This window comes from Eptesicus fuscus, chromosome 10 (genome assembly GCF_027574615.1).
Source record: "Eptesicus fuscus isolate TK198812 chromosome 10, DD_ASM_mEF_20220401, whole genome shotgun sequence".
In the NCBI taxonomy this organism is placed as follows: Eukaryota; Metazoa; Chordata; class Mammalia; order Chiroptera; family Vespertilionidae; genus Eptesicus; species Eptesicus fuscus.
The window spans coordinates 8955670-8976577 of record NC_072482.1 but is presented as its reverse complement, the minus strand read 5'-3'; the positions used below and the strand labels follow the sequence as shown (position 1 = coordinate 8976577).

At 42.5% G+C, this 20908-nt stretch overlaps 1 protein-coding gene across 1 annotated transcript in view; it reads right to left on the bottom strand.

Moving 5' to 3' along the window:
• DNAH8 (dynein axonemal heavy chain 8) overlaps nt 1–20908 on the bottom strand; it is a 265691-nt gene that overhangs the window by 99314 nt on the left and 145469 nt on the right. Inside the window, exons 52-60 of the mRNA XM_028161183.2 lie at nt 19585–19822; nt 17471–17613; nt 16936–17070; nt 16284–16406; nt 11631–11844; nt 8552–8661; nt 4996–5159; nt 2171–2363; nt 366–488 (exon numbers count right to left, since the gene is read on the bottom strand). Of these exons, the coding sequence (XP_028016984.2) occupies nt 366–488; nt 2171–2363; nt 4996–5159; nt 8552–8661; nt 11631–11844; nt 16284–16406; nt 16936–17070; nt 17471–17613; nt 19585–19822 (1443 nt within the window). The remainder of the gene's footprint in view (nt 1–365; nt 489–2170; nt 2364–4995; nt 5160–8551; nt 8662–11630; nt 11845–16283; nt 16407–16935; nt 17071–17470; nt 17614–19584; nt 19823–20908) is intronic.

Sequence of the window (20908 nt, the reverse complement as noted above, 5' to 3'; positions counted from 1 at the left end):
TCAACTTTTCCTCTACAAGGAACAGAATTCCCATTATGTCAAAATATGATTTAAGGAGGGAATATTTCTTCACAGCGTTCTCCAGCATACTGTGTAGGAAGGTAAAACTGACTTAGTGCGTCAAAAGCTCTGAACACAAAACCCATCAATTTGCCCTGGAAAAACGCCTGCTGTCATACCGGTGAATTCAAATAAGGGATTTCTAATTAAGCCTTTGTTTTCGGAGACAGTGAACGAGCCCAATTTAAGGACACTCTTCTATATGCTACCTGATATTATATATTTATTCTCTCAAGGTTTATCTGTGCAATTTACTAAGCTTTTACATGCTCTATTTATGTCAGTAAACAGTCCACAGTTAGAACCTTAATAAGATGAGTCATTGCATCTTTAAAAAAGACCAGATCAAGAGATGTTCCTCTAATGATTTCATTGAACTGTTTCTGGTAAAACTGGAGTTTTTCAGACAGAAAGTCATAGGATGGCACCTGTGGGTGGGAAGAGAGAAAAATATAGGTAAGGTCCAAAATTTACAAAAGTATCAATTGTAAAGACACTCCAAATTAATTCCACATTTTTAAAACCTATTGCATTTCTAAAAATTTGTCACGGATTAGTTGACTTTTAATTATTTCCATTTTCAGGGGCCTGAAACCCAACTTTCCAATATGAAATTATTCTCGACTTTTGCCTTCAAAAACCGCAGCATCCACTCCTACCCATGGTAATGAAGGTTGGAGTATAACAAATATTTTTTCTCCGTTTTTATTTGCTTTTTAATACTGTTTATGCATTTTTAAAAATATACAGAAGTTTCACATTCTTTATATAGTCAAATTGTTCTGAAATAAATATTCACGTATTTACTTTGCAAATGGTTTCTCCCCGTTTATTTCTTGATCTACATGCACTCCAGACTTACTTCGCGGCCATTTGGAGTCTTGTTTCAAACTTCATTAAACCCATGCATTAATTTAGGAAGCCTAATGAGTCATTTAATCAAGTAAAGTTTTATCATGTTTATTCCTAAGTATTTTACATATTTTTTGCTGTTGAATGAAATACTTTTATGCTACATTTTCCATCTTGTGATTGTTAGCAAGAGTTGGCAACTTTTTCTGTAAAGGGCAAGACAGTGACTATGGTAGGCTTTGTGGCCATGTGGTCTCTGGAGGCTACTCAGAGCTCCGCCCCTTTCCTGTGAAAGCTCTCAGACATGTATAAACAAGTGGGCGTGGCAGTGTCCCAAAACCACTGTATTATGAACCCTGGTACCTCAAGTCCGTATAATTTTCACATTACACAATGCTATTACTCTTTTGCTTTTTCCCTACCCACTTAAGAATGTAAAAATCATTATTAGCTTGCAAATCTAACAAAACACAGGCAGTCGGCTGGATTTGGCCCATAGACTATAATTTGCTAACCTCTGGTATAGAGGACAGTTACTGAGTTTTATATTTATGTCATACTTGGTCATCTTACTGAACTCTCAGCACTTAAAAGAGATTTTAAATTCTCTTGGATTATATGAAGAGATAATCATATCATCTGCAAATAAAATGGTATTTTTTCTCCATCTGATAATTACATCTATTTTCTTTTTGCCATTTTGTTGCAGTGCCTACAACAAAACCAATCTATATATATAAAAGCCTAATCGACCATTATGACCGGTCGACCAAACGCTCAATGCAGGAGCTGACCCCTGGTGGTCAGTGCGTTCCCACAGCCAACTTCCTGTGACCGACCAACCTCCTGCAGTCCCTCCCTCCAGCCAGCCAACCTCCTCGGTCCCTCCCCCAGGCTGGCCGGCCTCAATTGGCCCCAATCAGGACTGGGCAAGACCACCCCAACAGCCTGATCACCAGCCAGGCCAAGGAACCCCACCCGTGCACGAATCCGTGCACCGAGCCTCTAGTACTAAATAATAGTGATAAGATCAGGCATCCTAGTGATAAGATCAGGCATCAGGCACCTGACTTTCATGGGATAGCTGCTAAATTTAATTGAAAGAAATATTTTACACTTTGTGTATGATGACATGAATCACAACTCATGACTAATGTAGAAGTTACAGTGACTCCATGGCGAGGCTCCATTATAGGGAGAAATTTCTAGTTAAGTGAGTGATCCTCAAAAAATTCTCTTTAAGGGTGAAAATAAATACCAGTTCATAGATTTTGGGCACTTCAAATAAAGTGTCTTCAGGTTCATCACCAGTCGGTTCAGGCATCTCACGGAGAAAATCTACAAAGTATGGCTCAGGATGAATATACGCTGTCACCTCCGAGTTGATATTTTCTTCAATTGCACGAATAATATGTGCATTGAACCACTGCTCGTCCTCGGGTGCTACAAATCTGCAAGAAGAGACCAGGAGTGAAAATACAAACATGGAGACCTCTTTCCTCACTGAGCGTGGATGCTACCTCTCTCCACCTCCTCTGGCCCCATCCCGCACCTCCATTATGTCAGAAAAGGGGAACACTATGTTCTGCCTTCTGATAAGAAGGACCTAACCCATCGAACAGAGTTATAACATTGACAGTGTTACTTACAGAAAATACTGACGAGGAGAGTCCCTCCTTGACCAGACTTGGGCTCCTCTGAATACTCTATCCTCAGCTTTGGTACTTCCATGCCCCTCTTTGCATCACCCGATTTTAGCACAAATCTTGTTAAGTACATTTAGCCAGAATCCTCCACCCCCAATATCTGATCACACTCATATGTGACCAAATTCCACATTCTCCTTCATCCCCCTGGGGTAACATCTGATCACCTGGCCTGCAAGAATTCTATTTAGGTCCATTTAGCCAGAATCCCCTTATACCTGAGGTTTCCTTTTGCTGATTTTCCACCTGCCGACCTCCCCGATCCTGTTACTTGCCTATAAACTCCCACTTTTTCCTTGTTGGGTTTGGAGTTGAGCCTCTGCCCCCTACCGCAAAGCCCCACAGCAGCAATCCCTCTACCTGTCATGACAGTGGCTTTAACCAGTGTCATGAATAATTATTTTGTTTAACAATACAGGTGAGTCAACTGGGTGAGGGCAAAGGTGCCTAAAACTTGCAATAAGAATGCAGAAGTGACGGTCAGTGTGGGCGGAGTCCTCTTTCTGGGTATGTGGACACAGTGCGTGAAGGCCCTTTTCAGACTGACAGTATCAGGGGGAAGAGAGGAGGGTGGTGACTAACACTGGACAAATGTCACCTGTGTGTGAGACACAGTGGTGGCCTTTGCAATTCTGTAAGACTGACATTACCCTCCACGTTTCACAGAGGGGGACACAGGCTCAGAATGATGACTGGGTTTATGTACCAGATTTCACCCCAAAACTACACAGAGCTCCAATTTTTTTAGAAAATGTACATAACTAAAATTTGCCTCGGAATGTTATCAACTCTCTTATAATGTGGTCATTTAAAAAGATGTCCTGTTGAAGGTGGCACAGCAATCTTTTTAAGGCAACTAGCAGGTGGGAAACAGCATCGATGCTTCAGACGCCAGAGAAAATTAAGACACTATCCCTTACTCCACTGAGTCACTCCTCCTTACTCTACTGATTCACTCCTTACTCCACTGATTCACTCCTCCTTACTCTACTGATTCACTACTCTTTACTCTACTGATTCACTCCTCCTTACTCCACTGATTCACTCCTCCTTACTCCACTGATTCACTCCTCCTTACTCTACTGATTCACTCCTCCTTACTCTACTGATTCACTCCTCCTTACTCCACTGATTCACTCCTCCTTACTCCACTGATTCACTCCTCCTTACTCCACTGATTCACTACTCCTTACTCTACTGATTCACTCCTCCTTACTCCACTGATTCACTCCTCCTTACTCCACTGATTCACTCCTCCTTACTCTACTGATTCACTACTTTTTACCTTACTGATTCACTCCTCCTTACTCCACTGATTCACTCCTCCTTACTCCACTGATTCACTACTCCCTACTCTACTGATTCACTCCTCCTTACTCCACTGATTCACTCCTCCTTACTCTACTGATTCACTCCTCCTTACTCCACTGATTCACTCCTCCTTACTCCACTGATTCACTCCTCCTTACTCTACTGATTCACTCCTCCTTACTCCACTGATTCACTACTCCTTACTCCACTGATTCACTCCTCCTTACTCTACTGATTCACTCCTCCTTACTCTACTGATTCACTCCTCCTTACTCTACTGATTCACTCCTCCTTACTCTACTGATTCACTCCTCCTTACTCCACTGATTCACTCCTCCTTACTCCACTGATTCACTCCTCCTTACTCTACTGATTCACTACTCCCTGCTCTACTGATTCACTCCTCCTTACTCCACTGATTCACTCCTCCTTACTCTACTGATTCACTCCTCCTTACTCCACTGATTCACTCCTCCTTACTCCACTGATTCACTACTCCCTACTCTACTGATTCACTACTCCTTACTCTACTGATTCACTCCTCCTTACTCCACTGATTCACTCCTCCTTACTCTACTGATTCACTCCTCCTTACTCTACTGATTCACTCCTCCTTTCTCCACTGATTCACTACTCCTTACTCTACTGATTCACTTCTCCTTACTCTACTGATTCACTACACCCTGCTCTACTGATTTGAGCAGACAATGCAGGAGTTAATCTATTGTATAAACTTTTTGTGTTGTTGTTAATCCTCACCAGAGGATATTTTCCCATTGATTTTTAGAGAATGGAAGGGAGAGGGAGAGACACAAAGAGAGAAACATCAATGTGAGAAAGACACATGGATTGGTTGCCTCCCGCATGCACCCTGACCAGGTCTGAAGACCAGGCTGGAGCCCGGGGCTGGGGACCGAGCCTGCAAGTGAGGTAAGATCCCTTGACCAGAATCATATCTGGGACCCGTCAGTCCACAGGCCGACACTATATCCAGGGAGCCAAACCGTTGAGAGTGACTGTATAAACTTTGATATAGCACCTTGAACGCAGGCGCTGTGATACACACCTGTCTGCAATGACTCTGTTGCACTCGTGTTTAAAAAGTGACAGGAGAACAGAGATTGAATTACACTCCTCTGCTCTTATGTTTAACATCCCTTGCCAAATTCTGGAAAGATCTCGAAGATTGAAAATGTAATGAAATTTAGAAGGAGTTGGCAGCATCTTCACCTAGAGATGAAAAAAAAAAAAAGTGATACTCATTCACTTTTCAGATAAACTAAAAGTAGAACTGTTTTTAGAACTATTTTTATTTCCCATAATTTAAATAGGCTGAGCATTAAACCAATGTTAAGTTTATATTTTCATCAGCGCTGATGGAGAAAACACATAAACCACCGTAGAATGTAAAGGAGCATAAGCCCTTGAATGGGAGGGATTCAAGCATGGTGCACGGGATGCAGATTGCAGCCCCTGTTCTACTTCCACTAGTTGGCTTTGAACAAGTCACTTCCCCTGACTTCTTAAGAACGATGTGAGTTGTGGGAATAAGCATTCCTGGTCATCATGAACCTCCTTAGTGTTCCTCGGAAATAGGTCCTAACAAAACACGGTGTGAGCTGGTCACCAGGTTCACTTCTCACGTCAGCAATGACTATGTTCTGTAGACTGTCTGGTTAGGGGCCTTCATGAGTTTGTATTTCCACATGTATATCTGCATACTGAAACCTAAGTTCCACAAGGGGGACCCAGGCTCAGTCCACAGGCTTTCATATGTCTGCACACCTGGAATAAGTCGGCAGGCTAGTCTGATGTGCAGCTGTTAGTACTAGGTGGTGTTCCTGGGTTTTGTTTGTTTGTCTGAACACTAATTTTCTTAGTATTCCTACCAACTTGTAGAATCTAAACAGGCACAGCTGTAACCATGCCCAGGTGGGGATGAACTTGAGGTGGAGCAGGTATGGAGGGCCCTGCTCGCCATGAGGAGAGTGTATTGATATCATCAGCACTGCTTTCCAAAGCGAAGCTATAATCCCCGAGAAACAGAGCAGACTCCACAGGTTGAGTTCAGAAGCACACGTTTCCTTCCACGCCCTCGTGGAATGAGTCCTCTCTTTGTTGAACTAGTCCCCCATCGAGTTTGGAGAGCGATTTTCCCAGGCTCATTCACAGTGGAAGTTAAAAACAGCAGGTAGCAAAGGAGAGAGAAAGAAGAGAAGTGTTCTTTCCCTCTTTGCTCAGTTCCATGCCGAGCTAAAATGTAAATCATACACTTATGTTACAAATATGCAAAAATAAAGGGACAAGGCCATGAGAATGCTGCTTTTCCTTCTTCGCTGTAAAACAGCCATCAGCAACTGGAGCAGCCATTAAAGAGGATGAGGTGAGGGCCTTTCTTTCCCTATGCTGCTCATTTATTAACCTGTTTCTTTCCTTCTCTTCTAGTATTTCCCTTTAATTTCTGTCAACTCCCTTCTTTTCGGACCTGCTTCTCCTTTAGAGCTATGTTAAACCATATGAAGGTGAAGCGATGTACAGCGAGTGGATTAAGAGTGTGTTTTGTGAAGACGGGTGATTTGAAAAAATATAGATAAAGAAGGCTGTTTATCTGGGGGTGGGCAGAGGAGGAAAACTTACTTATTTTTTCAATGACGATGTTTGAGCACCTCCCACTGGGAAGACACCCAGTAAACGAGACCGCTAGGTCTGCTGCCCTCAGGGAGCTTCCGATCTAGTGGGAAGCCGACGATACGTAGGAAATAAGCATGTTGATAGACAAACAATAATGCTATAAATCATGGTTAGAAAAAAATGGAGTCTGGGACAGAGAACGCCTGAGATGAGGCCACGGACAGGCACTCTGGAGGAAATGATCCAGGAAAGGAAGGTCAGAAGGATGTGAATCAGTCACATGAAGTGGCCTGGCTCCGAGGTGGAGAAAGGCGTCGTGGCTGGAGCAGAGTGTGGGAGGGAGACGGGTGAGCAGGGCCAGCTCAGGGCGAGGGCACAGCCCCAGCAAGGTGGTGGCTCTCGCTGTGAATGTGACTGGGAACCTACTAGTGCTTTTAAGGAGGAGGGATGCTCTCTGGGTTACTTCCTGTAAAAGTGTTTCAGGACCGTGGCAGAACAGACTCAGGAGGGCAGAAAGCAAGCAAGGAGGCTGGCTGGGAAGGTGCTGCGTGGTCGGGCAGGTGATGGAAGCCCCCATCAGGGTTCACAGTGAGGTGGCCCTAAGCTCTCAGCGCGGGGCACATTGTGAAAGCAGGTACTGAGACTCGCGGACCGGCTGGAATCAGGGGATGGGAAAGACAAGTCTAGGTTGGCCCAGTTTTCAGCCCGAGGAGCAGGACAGTTGCTGCTGGTAACTGAGATGCAGAAGTCTGGGAAGGGTCACATTCAAGGACAATCAAGAGTTCTGTTCGGACATGCTAACTGTGAGATGGTTGTTAGATATCAAAATGGTGACGTCCACCAAGCAGTTAGAAACAGGTCTGGAGCCGAGCAGCGAGGCTGGGATGCAGGTCCTGATTTTGATGCCATTGGCACAGAAAGGTGTTCCAAGCCCTGAGGCCGGATGAGATTCGGGGTAAAGACTGAGATAGAGCCCTAGTCAGTTGAGCTCAGTGGATAGAGCACTGGCCTGTGGACTGAAGGGTCCCAGGTTCAGTTCCGGTCAAGGGCACATGCCTGGGTTGCGGGCTCGATCCCGTGCAGAAGGCAGCCAATCAATGACTCTCTCTCATCATTGATGTTTCTATCTCTCTCTCCCTCTTCCTTCCTCTCTGAAATCAATAAAAATATATCTTAAAAAATACTGAGACAGAAACCATGTCCAGCATCCAGATCAAGAGCACGCCAGTACTTAGAGGGGGTGGAGAAGGGGCTTAGAAAGGGAACCAATGACAGAGGATGAGCCCCCTCTGAGGCCGAGTGGAGAAAGTGTTTAGAGGGACCGTTTATGTCAAACGCTGCTGAAAGTCAAGTAAGAGGAAGAAGAAATCAGCCTTTAGATTTGGCAACACCGAGTTCTTGGGTGTTTTTATCTCAGACCTACACTTAATTGCTTTTTCATAAGTCGGCCTTAAGCCATCTGCTGACAGGCACAGGTCTGCTGAGCTTTACCCAGGGCACTGACTTGTGTATTAAAATCTAGCCTATTTTTAAGTACATTTCCATCCATTTACTAACTCATGCTCCACCTCTGAGGAACACACACGTTTTGGTTAGCTAAGAATATCTGGAAATCCAAGTATCCACTCCGTCAGCAAATATCTGGGTCTGGCATAGTTTGATCAGAGGGGAGGGGGGGCTGTCTAGGAGGAAGACAGACATACAGAGAGTTACAAATCAAAGTAACAAGTGGAAAAGCAGTGTTTTCATTTCAGCAAAATTCTACTTCCTCTTGGGTGTCATATCTGGTTCATAGCAACACCTCATACATATGGAAAGCATCATTCCATCAGCATACGCGCTGCCTGGGAGGAAAAGGCGCCCTAAATCTCTCTGAGCACCTAGTTTGTCTTGCACAAAACGGCATTACCACATGTAATGTGGTGATAACTTCGCGGGCCACACGAGAACACACTTGACGTGTTTTTATTATTGACCACAGACGACGGTACCTTAGTCCACTGCCACAGCACTCTGCCCGCGGAAACTAGACTTGAAATCATCTCACATATTTCAGGTTTGAACCTTCTACAGGGATCAAAGTATCCGCAGCCAATCACTCCTGAAAAACAACACACACACACAAGATTAAAGGTGCAAGCTCATTAAAAGGTTATAAGGTGCATGTTTATCCCTGAGAATAAATCATTACAAGACTGACTAGGCGGTGTTAAGAATTTCTCAACGATGTCAACAAAGCTTAGTAGGCTGGGAAGCTTAGTAGGCTGTGCTGAGCATTGTATATGGATTAGCTCATTTAACCCTCCTAACATCCTCTGAGAAAGAATTCTCAGTCCCTCTCCTGACTCCAGTGGAGCTACTATGTGAGACAGATTCTTCCCATTTTAATATGGGTTTAGGACTTGCCCACAGTCACACGGCCTGCGTGTGGGCGAGTCTGAGATTTGAACCCACATAGCCTGGCTCAGAGCCTGTAGCACAGCACTCATCCTGGGGCAGAGGAAGCTGGCAAAGGACTTAGAGACCACTCCCTCATGCTGCAGGGCCGCAGCCCAGGCCCAGGCAGGTGAAGCAATTGCTCACGGTCAGCAGAGAGGTTGTTGAAAGAAATGGATTCAGCACCCACATCTCCGGACCTGCAGTCAGTCAACACCCCGGCGTGGGCTGGTCCTCTCATGGTTCCGGAGACACACCCAGCACAGACAGTGCGACATAACCGCCCTCGGGAAGGAGGCGTTGTAAGGTTAGAATGTTTGGGGTTCCGACTGCAAAAACAGGGTGCTCTATTCCCCCCAGTGAGATGGCACGCTGCGTGACGCGCTCGGTGCTGAGCAGGGTATTTTCAGGGGAATATGAATGTGAATCGCTGTTCTGAGATTCGGAGCAGGTTGGGAGGTCGGGGGGCAACTAAAGAAACTGGGCTTCGTTCACACAGCTCGAAGAAGAGAGCCTGGAGGGAACATGGAACTGTCCTCCGAAGTCATGGCTGCTGGCGCCAGAGGCCAGGAAGGCCCTTTGCTTCCTGAAATCCTCGGGTTCTGGGTCTCCAGCTTCCTGTGGGGCGCGTGTTCTGTGGGAAGCATGGGATCTGGAATCCAAAATCAGGATTAGCGCCACGCCTCTGCCCTGCACTAGCCACACGGCCCTGACTGGGCAGTTATTTCTCTCTTCCTGAGCCTCAATTTCTGGTTTGTTTCCACATGTAACTTGCAATATGAACCACATTGAAGAGTGTATGAACTAGTGTGACAACTGAGCAAATGCTCACATACAGACCATTAGGCTGAGAGACCACATGGCCTGGGACACTAGAAGCTCCTTTGTCCATCCCTATCCCTCCTTGAGGTAGCCACCATTCTGATGTGGTAAAAACTATAGCTAGCTTTGCTTTATGGCTTTGCTACTTATTTTTCTGAACTTTCACTTTTTTTAACCTTAATTTTTGAAACTTGATTTCATAGAATCACATATTCTTTGGTGACTTGCTTATTTTACTCAACATGCTACTTCTGAGCTTTATCCATGTCGAAGCATGTAGCTGCATGTGCTCAGATTTGCTGCTGTGTGGCATTACACTGTGTGCCTATGCAGCAAGTTATTTATGCGATTTTATTGTCAATAAATATGGGGGTTACTTCAAGGCTTTTGCTGTCATGAACATTGTTCTGGGGCACAGATGCAAAAGCAATTACAGGTGGATGGAGGACTTAAATCGGAAGGCAAAGCTATACAATGCTTGGGGGAAAATACAGGAGACCGTCTGCATGACCTCTAGGTAGGAAAGAACTTCTCAAGTGAGACTCAGCGAGCACACACCGTAAAGGAAAACAACGGTAAACTGTTATACAGCTGGAAGTGCGCCTGCTGGGGGGTGGCCAAGGTCTGCTTCACCAGAACCAACGTCCAATCACTCCCCACAGGGCTGGCGGCAAATTGCACGCCCAGTTCCTTTGCGTTCTCACCAATGCCTGATTTTATCAGAATTGTTCCTTTTTTACAAATCTAGCGGGTATGATGTGGCATTTCCTTGGTGCTCTAAATTTGCATTTTCCTGAATATTAATGTTTATCACCTTTACATTTGTTTACTTGCTACTTGGTTACCTTTTCTTAAAGTACTGGTTTTTTATTGCCCATTTTTTTATTGGGTTGTTTGCTTTTCTCTTAATGATTCATAAGATTTCTTTAAATATTCAGAATACTAACTTTTTTTTTGTTTTGTGATGTGGGTTGAAATTTTTTTTTCTTCCACTTGGATCTTGTTTTTTTCTTTCTCTATTAATGCTGCTTTTTAAAGGAACCAAAGTTCTTAAAGTAGTCAAATTTATCATCCTTTTCCTGTATGGCTTATGCTTTCTGGGTCTCATTTAAACAGTTCTTTCCTACACAGAGGTCTTTCGGATATTCTCCTTTATTTCCTTCCAAATGTTTTATAAGCTTTGATGTTCATATTTAAATCTTTAATCTATCTGTATTGATTTTATGTTTAGTGTGAAGTAGGGGTCCAATTTCAATGATTTTCCCATAAGAATTACTAGATATCCCAGAACCACGCATTGAAAGTGCCTTTCCTTCTGATCTACAGTACCTGCCATGTCAAATAATTAATGTCCACACATTCATGAGTCTGTTTCTCTTGTATGTCTTCACAAACATAATTTTTGATGGTATAGTTTAATTGAACCTAAATTTGGCACTAAAAAGTTCATTTTTATTAACATAGCAAAATGCTACATTTGACTTGGTATATTATGTTGTTAACCTATGATCAATGTGCAGTTACTCAGCCCAAATTCCTCTTATTAATCATGCCGAGAAACCCAAAGCACAAAGATTTGCTTATCTCTAAAGCCGACCTTCAACAAGGCTATTTCTAAATATGCCTGAGTCTTAACAGGGGCTATAAACATTCTTCTTAGTATTTACTCCCCTCTTTTCTGGTACTTAGCTCTCTGTTTCACATACTTAATCCCCACTTCAAACAGAGCCTTTTATCTCTTAAGTAAGGTTTTGCATGGTTTATGTCCATTATGTATGCAATTAAAAAATTAAACACCAAGAAGAGTCATACCAAAAATTTTGTCTATTGAAGCATTTGAAGGCAATGTGCAATTAAACACAGTAAATTGTCTTTTTAAACGTTGTGGAATGTCATTTCGACCCCCTCCAGGGTGGATCATTGCTGCTATGAGCTGTACATCAACAATAGTAGTGAAGTCTCCAGGCTTATCCAAGCTGTACATTCCTTCCATTTCCATCATTTGTCGCACAATCTCATTGGTTATCTGAAATGTTATACAGTACTACTTTAGTAACATATCGCTATCACATTCCTCCACAGCTCCTATAAAATTAGTACAGATGAGATTAAAAGAAAATATTCAACTCTTACCATGGAAGTGCTTGTAAATGTTAATGATCACCTTCAAGGTTACTCAATTTAACCCATCACCCATGAAATCTAAACCATAAGTTAAATGTGTCTGGTGCAAGTCCAATCTGCTCTTCATCACATTGATAAAACTAATTTCCAAATACACTTAAATGAATTGTGGAATATTTGGTACAATTACAATAGTACTCAGGTTGCAGGTTTTACTGTAGATATCTTTCACACTCAAAATTCAACACTTCAAAATACATCAGAATGTGGGACAGTTTTACTCCTGATCTTTCAAAATTACATGACTGAATGTTTGGGTTTGGGTTTTGCGTCCTCACCTTATCTTTCCTGCAACCTCTAACATTGCTAAAACTCCCTTCTATTAAAAATGTTTCCTCTTTTGGTTTCAGAGACTCAGTTCTTTCCAGGTTCATCTAAAGACTTGGTAACATCCCAAGCACCATTTTCCACCCACCCCTCACATGTAACTGTTTCATAGGGCTCCATCCTCCTCTTCTCTTCCCACTGTTCAGAGGATGCCATCTCAACCCTATACCCTGAAGAGTCTCAACTATGGAACACCACCTCCAGGTTCCTTTCTAAGCTCCACACCTCTGTGTCCAAATTCCTACTGGGCATCTCACAATTTGAGACACACAAGCACCTCAAATATAGCAGTCTTTCATTTAACAAACATTTAATGACTGATTCCTGGTAGCATAGACAGACGTCCCTATCATTCTAGTAGTGGGAGAGAATATATATATATATATATATATATATATATATATATATATATATATATATGAAATGGTATATTGTAAGTTTTTTTGGGGAAAAAATGAAGCAGAGAAAGAAAATAGGCAGTACTCAGAGGTATAACTGAATATGGGGAGTAGGGAGGCTCTGGCTCTCAAGACATATAAGGAAAGACTTAAAGGACATGAGAAAGGAAGCCACTTAAATATCTAGGGGAAGAGCATTGCAGGCAGAGTAAACAGTAATTGAGGTGCTGAGCGAACATCATATCCAGTGTGTACAAGGCTCAATAAATGTGGCTGGAGCAGAGTCACAGGGAGATGAGGTCAAATGGGATAGGGCCTTTGAGTCACAATAAGAATTTTGGCATGTGTATTCTGTAAGTCTCATGGAGGATTTTGAGCAGAGGATTGCGTCATGCTATGGCTCATGTTTTAACTGATTTGAGAATAGATTGACAGGAGCAAAGAAAACGGAAGCAATGAGGAGACATTTGTAATGGTCAAGAAGAGAGATAGTAGTTTGCACAGGTATGGCAATGGAATGGATAAATCTTGGATATAGTTTGAAGATAGAGCCAACATGATTCCCTAAGAGATTGAATGGTGTTGCTATTTTTTGAGACGGAGAGCACTATTGGAAGAGCAGGTTTAGGGAGTAACAGGAATTTGGCTTTGGAGAGGACACGGTAAGTTTGAGATCCAGCCAGACATTCCTAACTGGATACATGAGCCTGAAATCAGGGACTCTTCAGTTTATAGATGATATCTAAATATGCTGCCATTCTCCTCACCTTATAGGAACTGCTGAGAGATCTGTGGGCCTGGGAACCCAACCAAATGGGGGAGAAAAGCGGAAAAGCTTCCCTGGCCTGAAGATGACACCTGCATAGATTCGCATATTGGGTATACACGGCCTAAGTGGGCCAGAGACTTTCAAGTCTTAACTGTGCTTTGATCCTTGAGTAAGCTCTTAAGGACCTGGCAGAAGAAAGCTCAAAACCTGTCTGGATGAGGGCACATCCATCCTAGGCTTCAGATAATTTTCAAAGGCGATGACCTGGCTAGCAGCCAAAAACGCACACAGAAAACAAGACAGTTTGAACCTGAACACAAACTATTAAACCACAGAGAGCAGAAACAGAACCACATAGACCCCCATATGCTGGAATTAACAAACACAGACATTAAAACAACTGTGCTAAACATGTTTAAAGAAATAGACAACAAATTTGAGAATATATGCAAGGAATAGGAAATTATTAAAAATGACAGCATTTTTTGAAAGAAAAGAGAATCAAATAACTAAAATTAAAACTCAAAAATAATTTGACAGTAGATTGGACAAAGTTGAGAAGAAAATTAGGGAAGTGGAAAACAGAGAGGAGAATTATCTAGAACGTAAGCATTACAAGGCTGGGGTATATAGAAGAGAATTACAGAAACATAGAGGGCATAGAAGAAAGACTAATATACACCTGGAGTTTAAGAGGGAGGTTTGCTGGCCACAGTGGGCATCATAGCGACTGGTCGTGCTGGTCATTATGGCGTTATGGCATTCCAGTCATTGGCTTTTTATGTATATATAGATATTTTTAAATATGTTTTTATTTATTTCAGAGAAGAATGGAGAGGGAAAGAGAGATAGAAACATCAATGATGAGAGAGAATCATTGATCAGCGGCCTCCTGCAAACCCCCCACTAGGGATCAAGATGGCAACCTGGGCATGTACTCTGACCAGGAGTCAAACTGTGACCTCCTGGTTCATAGGTCGACACTCAACCACTGAGCCTTGACAGCCGGGTTGTGATCATGATTTTAAAATGAAACCAGGTGTGGTTTTCTCCAGCCAAGCCACATAGGTACAGTTGGAAGGAGAGCAAACAAAGTTCTAACAGGGTTTTAACATGGTTAAGGCAGAGGGTGTATGCTACAGTGATTACAATGATGGATCATGGAACTTCAGTTGGGAAAAGAAGAGAGGAAATTAGAGGAAATGGGGAATAGTTTAATGATGGTAGCAAAAAATGGATAGCAGCTCCATTGGAGTCAGGAGAGCGACCAAGCTACAGAGTGGACGTGGTGATCAGAGAATAAAATGCTTGCAATTGAGATAATGAGGGAGTTGCACTGATGACAAAGTGTAGAGCATGACTGCAGGAAGGAGTCCTTCAGACAGGGTGGAAGGCATGCTCTAGTATTCTGAGAGAAACATGTTTGGCACGAATGGCAGCATATTTAGATATGTTTCTCCCAGGTCAAGGAACTAAGAGGCCAAGATCATGTATGTCGGTACTGGCATCACCAAGAATTATGAGAGCAGGCTGCATAATTTTCAGGGCCCGGGGCAAAATGAAAATGCAAGGCTCTTAATTCAAAAGTTGAGACTTTTGAGATGGTGACAACAGAGCATTAAGCCATGTGCAGGACCCGTGGAAGAGCGAGTCCCTGTGGACGGCACAGCTGGCACACCCTTGTGGCTGCGCCCTCGTGACAGGGACAGTACTGCAGCACGTGACAGAGATCGGGAACTGAGCCCTGCAGGGAAAGAGGGGTGATAGCCTGACAGGCTTTCAGGGGGAGGGCAATGAGAAGCAAGGACGACATCCCCTCACCTCCAGGCCTGGGTTCAGCTTGAGAAGTCTGCAGGGGAAGCAGCGCCTGGGTTCTCAGAGAAGTCACATTTACAGTGAATTCTGTGATGAACCGTGGCTTCCAGGGGCCCACAGGAAGGCGTGGGGAGGTAGGAGATGAGGTCAGAGAGGGCAGGGCTGTCTGGGCATTATTCTCAGGGTGAGCACAGACCTGGGGCACAGACCTGAGCACAGACACCCCAGTGGTGTCGTCTGGGGTGAACCGGGATAGAGGGCGGGATGAGATGGGTCCAGGCCGCTCCAGGTGGAGGCTGCTGATAAGGCAGTGCATGGAGGTAGGAGAGAGGTGTTGGGATCCCACGAGGAACATGCAGAATTCTAGCAGCATCAATGAGTTTCTCTAACAGGGAATGGCTCTGGGATTGGCAGATGATCACGACTAGGACAGTGGTGTGGGGCACATTTATATTTTTTAAAAAAGTGTTTTTTAAGTCAAGAACTCCTTTGGAGAGTGTGCAGAGTAGAGCTAAACCCTGAGGAAAGGAAGAGAGGAGCCAGGACATGAAATCAAGTAGCCAGAGAGACAGGAGGGTGTGTTGCTGAAAATCGCAGGGCGATTTCAAGAAGGGAGAATGTCAACTCTAACGAGAAATCAAAAGAGACTAAGAATGATTACTAGGCTTAGTAAGATGAAGGCAATGGACATTTTTATATATAACTAAAAATACTGATTCAATACCACCTATAGGAGATATATATATATATTTTTTAATGCTCACCCGAGCATATGTTTTTATTGATTTTAGAGAGGAAGAGAGGGAGAGAGAGAGAGAGAGAGAGAGAGAGAGAGAGAGAGAGAGAAACATCAACCGTTGCCTCCTTTATGTGCCCTGACAGGATCAAACACGCAACCTTTCTGGTGGACGGGATGATGCTCCAACCAACTGAGCCACTGGTCAGCACCTATAGGAGCTATTTTAGTCATACCTGGTCTCCCCATTCATTAATGATGGGCATATTAATATCGTCAATAAATACAGTCATTTTTCTGCCTCCTGGTGGCCCATATGTGCTTCCCATTCGCTTATCCACATAGCTTTCAATTGTTCTCTAGAAAAGAGGAAATGGTTTGTCTCATGCATTAGATCTCAAGCTACATTTCTAAAAATAATGAGCATATTTTCCAGAGAATACTATTTAATATGCATAAATATCATTATTAAAACATATATTGTGAATTTTAAAAAATAAGCTATTAGAATGTTAATTATTAATTTATGTTAAAAGAGATATACTCAAAAGTCCAGCTTCAGCCTCAATATTAGGCTATTAATCCAAATTTTAGGCTATTAATCAATATTAGATTATTAATCCAAATATGCTATATGGATTTGGCTTTAATCTCAGCCTTAGGGAGGTTAAATAGCTGAATGCCAACAAGCAACACTCTTTCTTTATATATATATATATATATATACACACACACACACACACACACACACATATATATGTATATCTGCATATATATATATGCATATATATATATATCTCAATGTTTTAGATGCATATACATTATATCATAGCCACAACTTAAAATATGTATTTAATGTTTATTAATTCAGCAAATGAAGAGTTTTACCTGAAACATTATTGGTTCCGTGGCAGATGAAAAGTTTAGACTTTTGGATAACTGTACTTCAGGATCATATTTTTTCAAATAGGCCTTAATCATTACAGTTTTTGCAGTTCCCTGCTCTCCTGTGAGCAAAACAGCCTGCAATCACAGGATAATCATGTTGAAAGGTGTTATAACATGTTTAGTTTTAAATATCTTATGGCTCAGGTGGCCATGCTTTCATTCTATAAATTACTACAACTCATTTTTTAGAATCACATCTACACAAAAATATAGCCTCGTTGAGTTAAAGATTTGAATGTAAAAGAAAGGATATTCTCGGGACCACGGGGTATGGGACTTTCCTCAGCTATCGGGGGCCACAGTGCGGAGGAGATTGAGTTGAGTGTATCCTGGGACCTGGGCTTCATTTCCCAAACATGTTTCTCTCACTGCCCCCAGCCCGTTGTGCTGGAATTTACTATTCCCATCTGTGGTGTGTGGGAAAGGATGTGCTTCTTACATGGTTTGCAATCATCTAAGAAACTATCAAACTTACTTTATTTTGTTTTGCAATGGTGTCTATCAAGAAATTTGTCCTAATATTGTCAACATTTGGAACCAAAATTGATGAATACTCTGGAATACTGTCAGTTGGATAAAAATATGGCTGAAGTTTCTTATTCCAGTGCTCCCAATCACCTATACAGGAAGTAAAAACTCATCGTTATAAAACTGCATTCTTCAAAAGTAATCAGAATACAAAAATGCAAGTGATATAATCAACAGAACCACAAAAACATTTTTAAAATTTTCCCAAAACATGTTAACATATCTGCTTACCTAATCTAACTTCTTCTCTAATATCTAAGCTAATGTTTGCTTATCTAATATATGTGACATTTGGTAGATTTGTTTTGCTTTCTTACAAAGGTTTTCAATTGCTAAATCATTCATCCAGAGGAATTGGGCCTGAAGTGCAATACAAATCAGCTGGAGGTGAAACCAATGAGGTGTGTCGTATCTAGTAGGAAAGCCACATCCACTGAAAGGATGGGGAAGACCACAGAAGGGATGACTATAGAATTGGTATCACTTCGTCCTTAATGACCTGATAGAATTCACCAATGAGGCCATCTGTGCCTGGAGTTTTCTTTGCAAAAAGATCTTACCCAGTAATCACAATTTTTAATTATATATAGGAATATTTAGAGTATCTATTTTCTTCTTGATGATGCTTGGCAGTTTTTTATCTTTCAAGGAATTTGTCCATTTCATCTACACTGTCAAATGCATTTTCATAATGTTGCTTCTAATATTCATTTCTTATTTTTGTTCATGTCTGTAGGATCTGTAGTGATAAGTTCCCTCTTCCATTCTGGACAACGGTGAGTTATGTCTTTTCTTCTTCCCCCCAAATAGCTCTAGTGAGAGACTTATCAATGTTATTGATCTTTTCAAAGAACATCTTTGGTTGGGCTCTGGATTCTAAGAGAATTCGTATCTAGATTCAAGGATGCATTTAATTTTAGTTTGCATTTTGAATTAGACTTTCTTTTTATCATCCCAAATCTAATCACATGCTGTAAAATTATTGGTCATTCTGGATAAAGATGGCCAGCTGAAAAAAAATTCATGTACCTCAGTCTCTTTATAAAGGCCCTTTAAAATACTAACTTTCACTTAACTTCCATTTTCAAATGATTCCCCTACCCTCAAATGTGCCTGGTGTCCCCTAAGTCCAGGCCGCCCTGGGTTTTACACTTTCCAGCCAATAATTCTTCAGTCCTTGACCAGCGTGGGGTCGGTGCAGCTGTCTAGCAGTGTGGCTTTGGAAAGAGGACCTGGAGCGGTGTTACTTAAGCAGACTTACAAGCAGCCTTCCTGTTCTTACCTCCCCCTTCGCCTCAGTGTCCAATGCCTGAGCCCTTTGAAGGTTCTGTGACATACACCACATTGCTTCGTAGCTCTTCCCACTGCTGGTGTAGGGCTTACCTTTGCCCAAGTGCTCAATCAACTGCCACTTACCATTCTGCTTTCTTGCTTTCAATATGAAGTTATTGCAGTCTACTCTCCTGTTCTTTTGAGTTTGTGCATTAAAAAATACCTTTGCTGTTTCAGGGTTTCAGAAAGAATCAGAGGCAAATACAGTTTTTAGGAAGCAAGACTTTTCTTCTCTGAGACTTAGAAGAACTGGGAGTTAGGCTCTGGATAAAGGCACCAAGCTCAAGGGCATTTCTTTTACAGAGAGGTGAGCTGGATCCTGCCACCCACGGGCGGCGGGTCTGCTACAGGTAAGGTGGACCCATCTGTTGGGTTCACTCTCTACTTACTCTGACATTTCCAACAGGAAGTTGTGGGATTGATCTGTTCCCTACACTGCTGCCTTTCCTTGCCAAGCATTAGAAAGTAGGTGATCTAAGAGGCATTGCCAACTTATTTATGCCAGATGTCCCTTAGGGCACTCTAAAAGAAGTCAATCGTCACTATACCAGTTCCCAGCGCTGCCAACATGCAAAATTATACTATTCTTTGCATCTATTGCCCTTTAAATGTATTAGCAATGATGTTACTCATAACTGGTTTAATATTTCCCCACAGAAGCATGGAAGTTTAGATTTTTCCCATTTTTAAAAATGTCATTTCATTTCAGGTCGAAGTCACTATGCTTACCATAATCGGTAACATAAAACTCATACATGGTGTAATTTGTGCCTTTAGGTATGTCTGGTAAGGATATCTTGCTCTCGTGGCTTCTCATAAAGGCTTCAAGCTTATCTCTGCTGTCCAATTCCAGAAGAGCTCCTAAGCTCCACATGAGGCCAAACACAAATAATTTATGAAGATGCTCGACACACGAAATTCCGCCTTCTTCCTTGGAGGGAATTAAGCCTTCCAGAAGAGTGAGAGACTGAAAATATTTAAAATACAATAAAATAAATTTTTATATTTAAAACCTTCAGTAAAAAACTTTAGATGATACTAAATTTAGAAGAAGGGGAAGAGAAAACAAATGTGCGTCCGCATAGTGCTGGGTCACTGCCCAACAGCCACCAGCATGTAGAAGGAAAGTGGTCCTTCTTTAGACAGGCCGCCTGGTCTAGCGGGAAGGATGCTAACCTGGGGACCCGGCGGTGAGGTTTCTACTCCCAGCTCAGGGCTCTGACCTGAGGTCCCGCTTCCTGCCCTGAAATGCGGGAAGCTTACACTAGCTGATTTCTAGTTTCTGGTTCTAAAGTTTGGTTCCTCCAAGTTTCTAGACCAGAGATTTTCTTTCTTTTCACATTTTGCAGGGTTCCGCAACCTGTGGCCCCAGCAGCCAGCCACCTGTCGGGCAGATAAAGTCTCACTAAAACCCAGTCACATTCATGTATGTACAGTGTCTGGCTGCTTCTGCAATGCAACAGCAGAGCCGAGTGGCTGAGACAGAGCATTGTGCATAGAGATTTAATCCTAACATATGTACTAGCTGCTCCTTTAAAAATGTGTGCTGACCCTCCTTCGGCTTCAGAAAGAAATAGATCTACAGTAAAACATCCTCAGTCTTGCAAAACAAAATATTTCCACTTCTGTTATGCATTTTAAAGTAATTACTAAATATTTATTTTGGCCTTATGTAGTCTTTCTAACCTACCTACCCTCACTGACGGACGCTCCTTACACTAAGAATCACACACTGGAATGGGTAAGGGAGGATCACCTATGGACTAGAATCAGGGGATCCCTTAAAAGTCTATGCTTAATTCTTTTTTCTAAAGACTAATAAGGAAAACTGAGCACGGGGGGGAAAGGCTATCTGCTAAACTTGCTCAGCCAAGATGGCATCCGGGTTTTCCTGATTGCCAGCAGCTCCTTCCTGTGTTCTCCTGTAGAGCTGCGAGCTTTATTTATTTGTCCACTCTTGAGAGTTCGTTCCTCTCCCCCGACTACCACCCCCTGGGAAGTGAAAGGAACAGAGAGATGGCAGTGATGGCATTGCTGAGGCTTCAACAGCAAC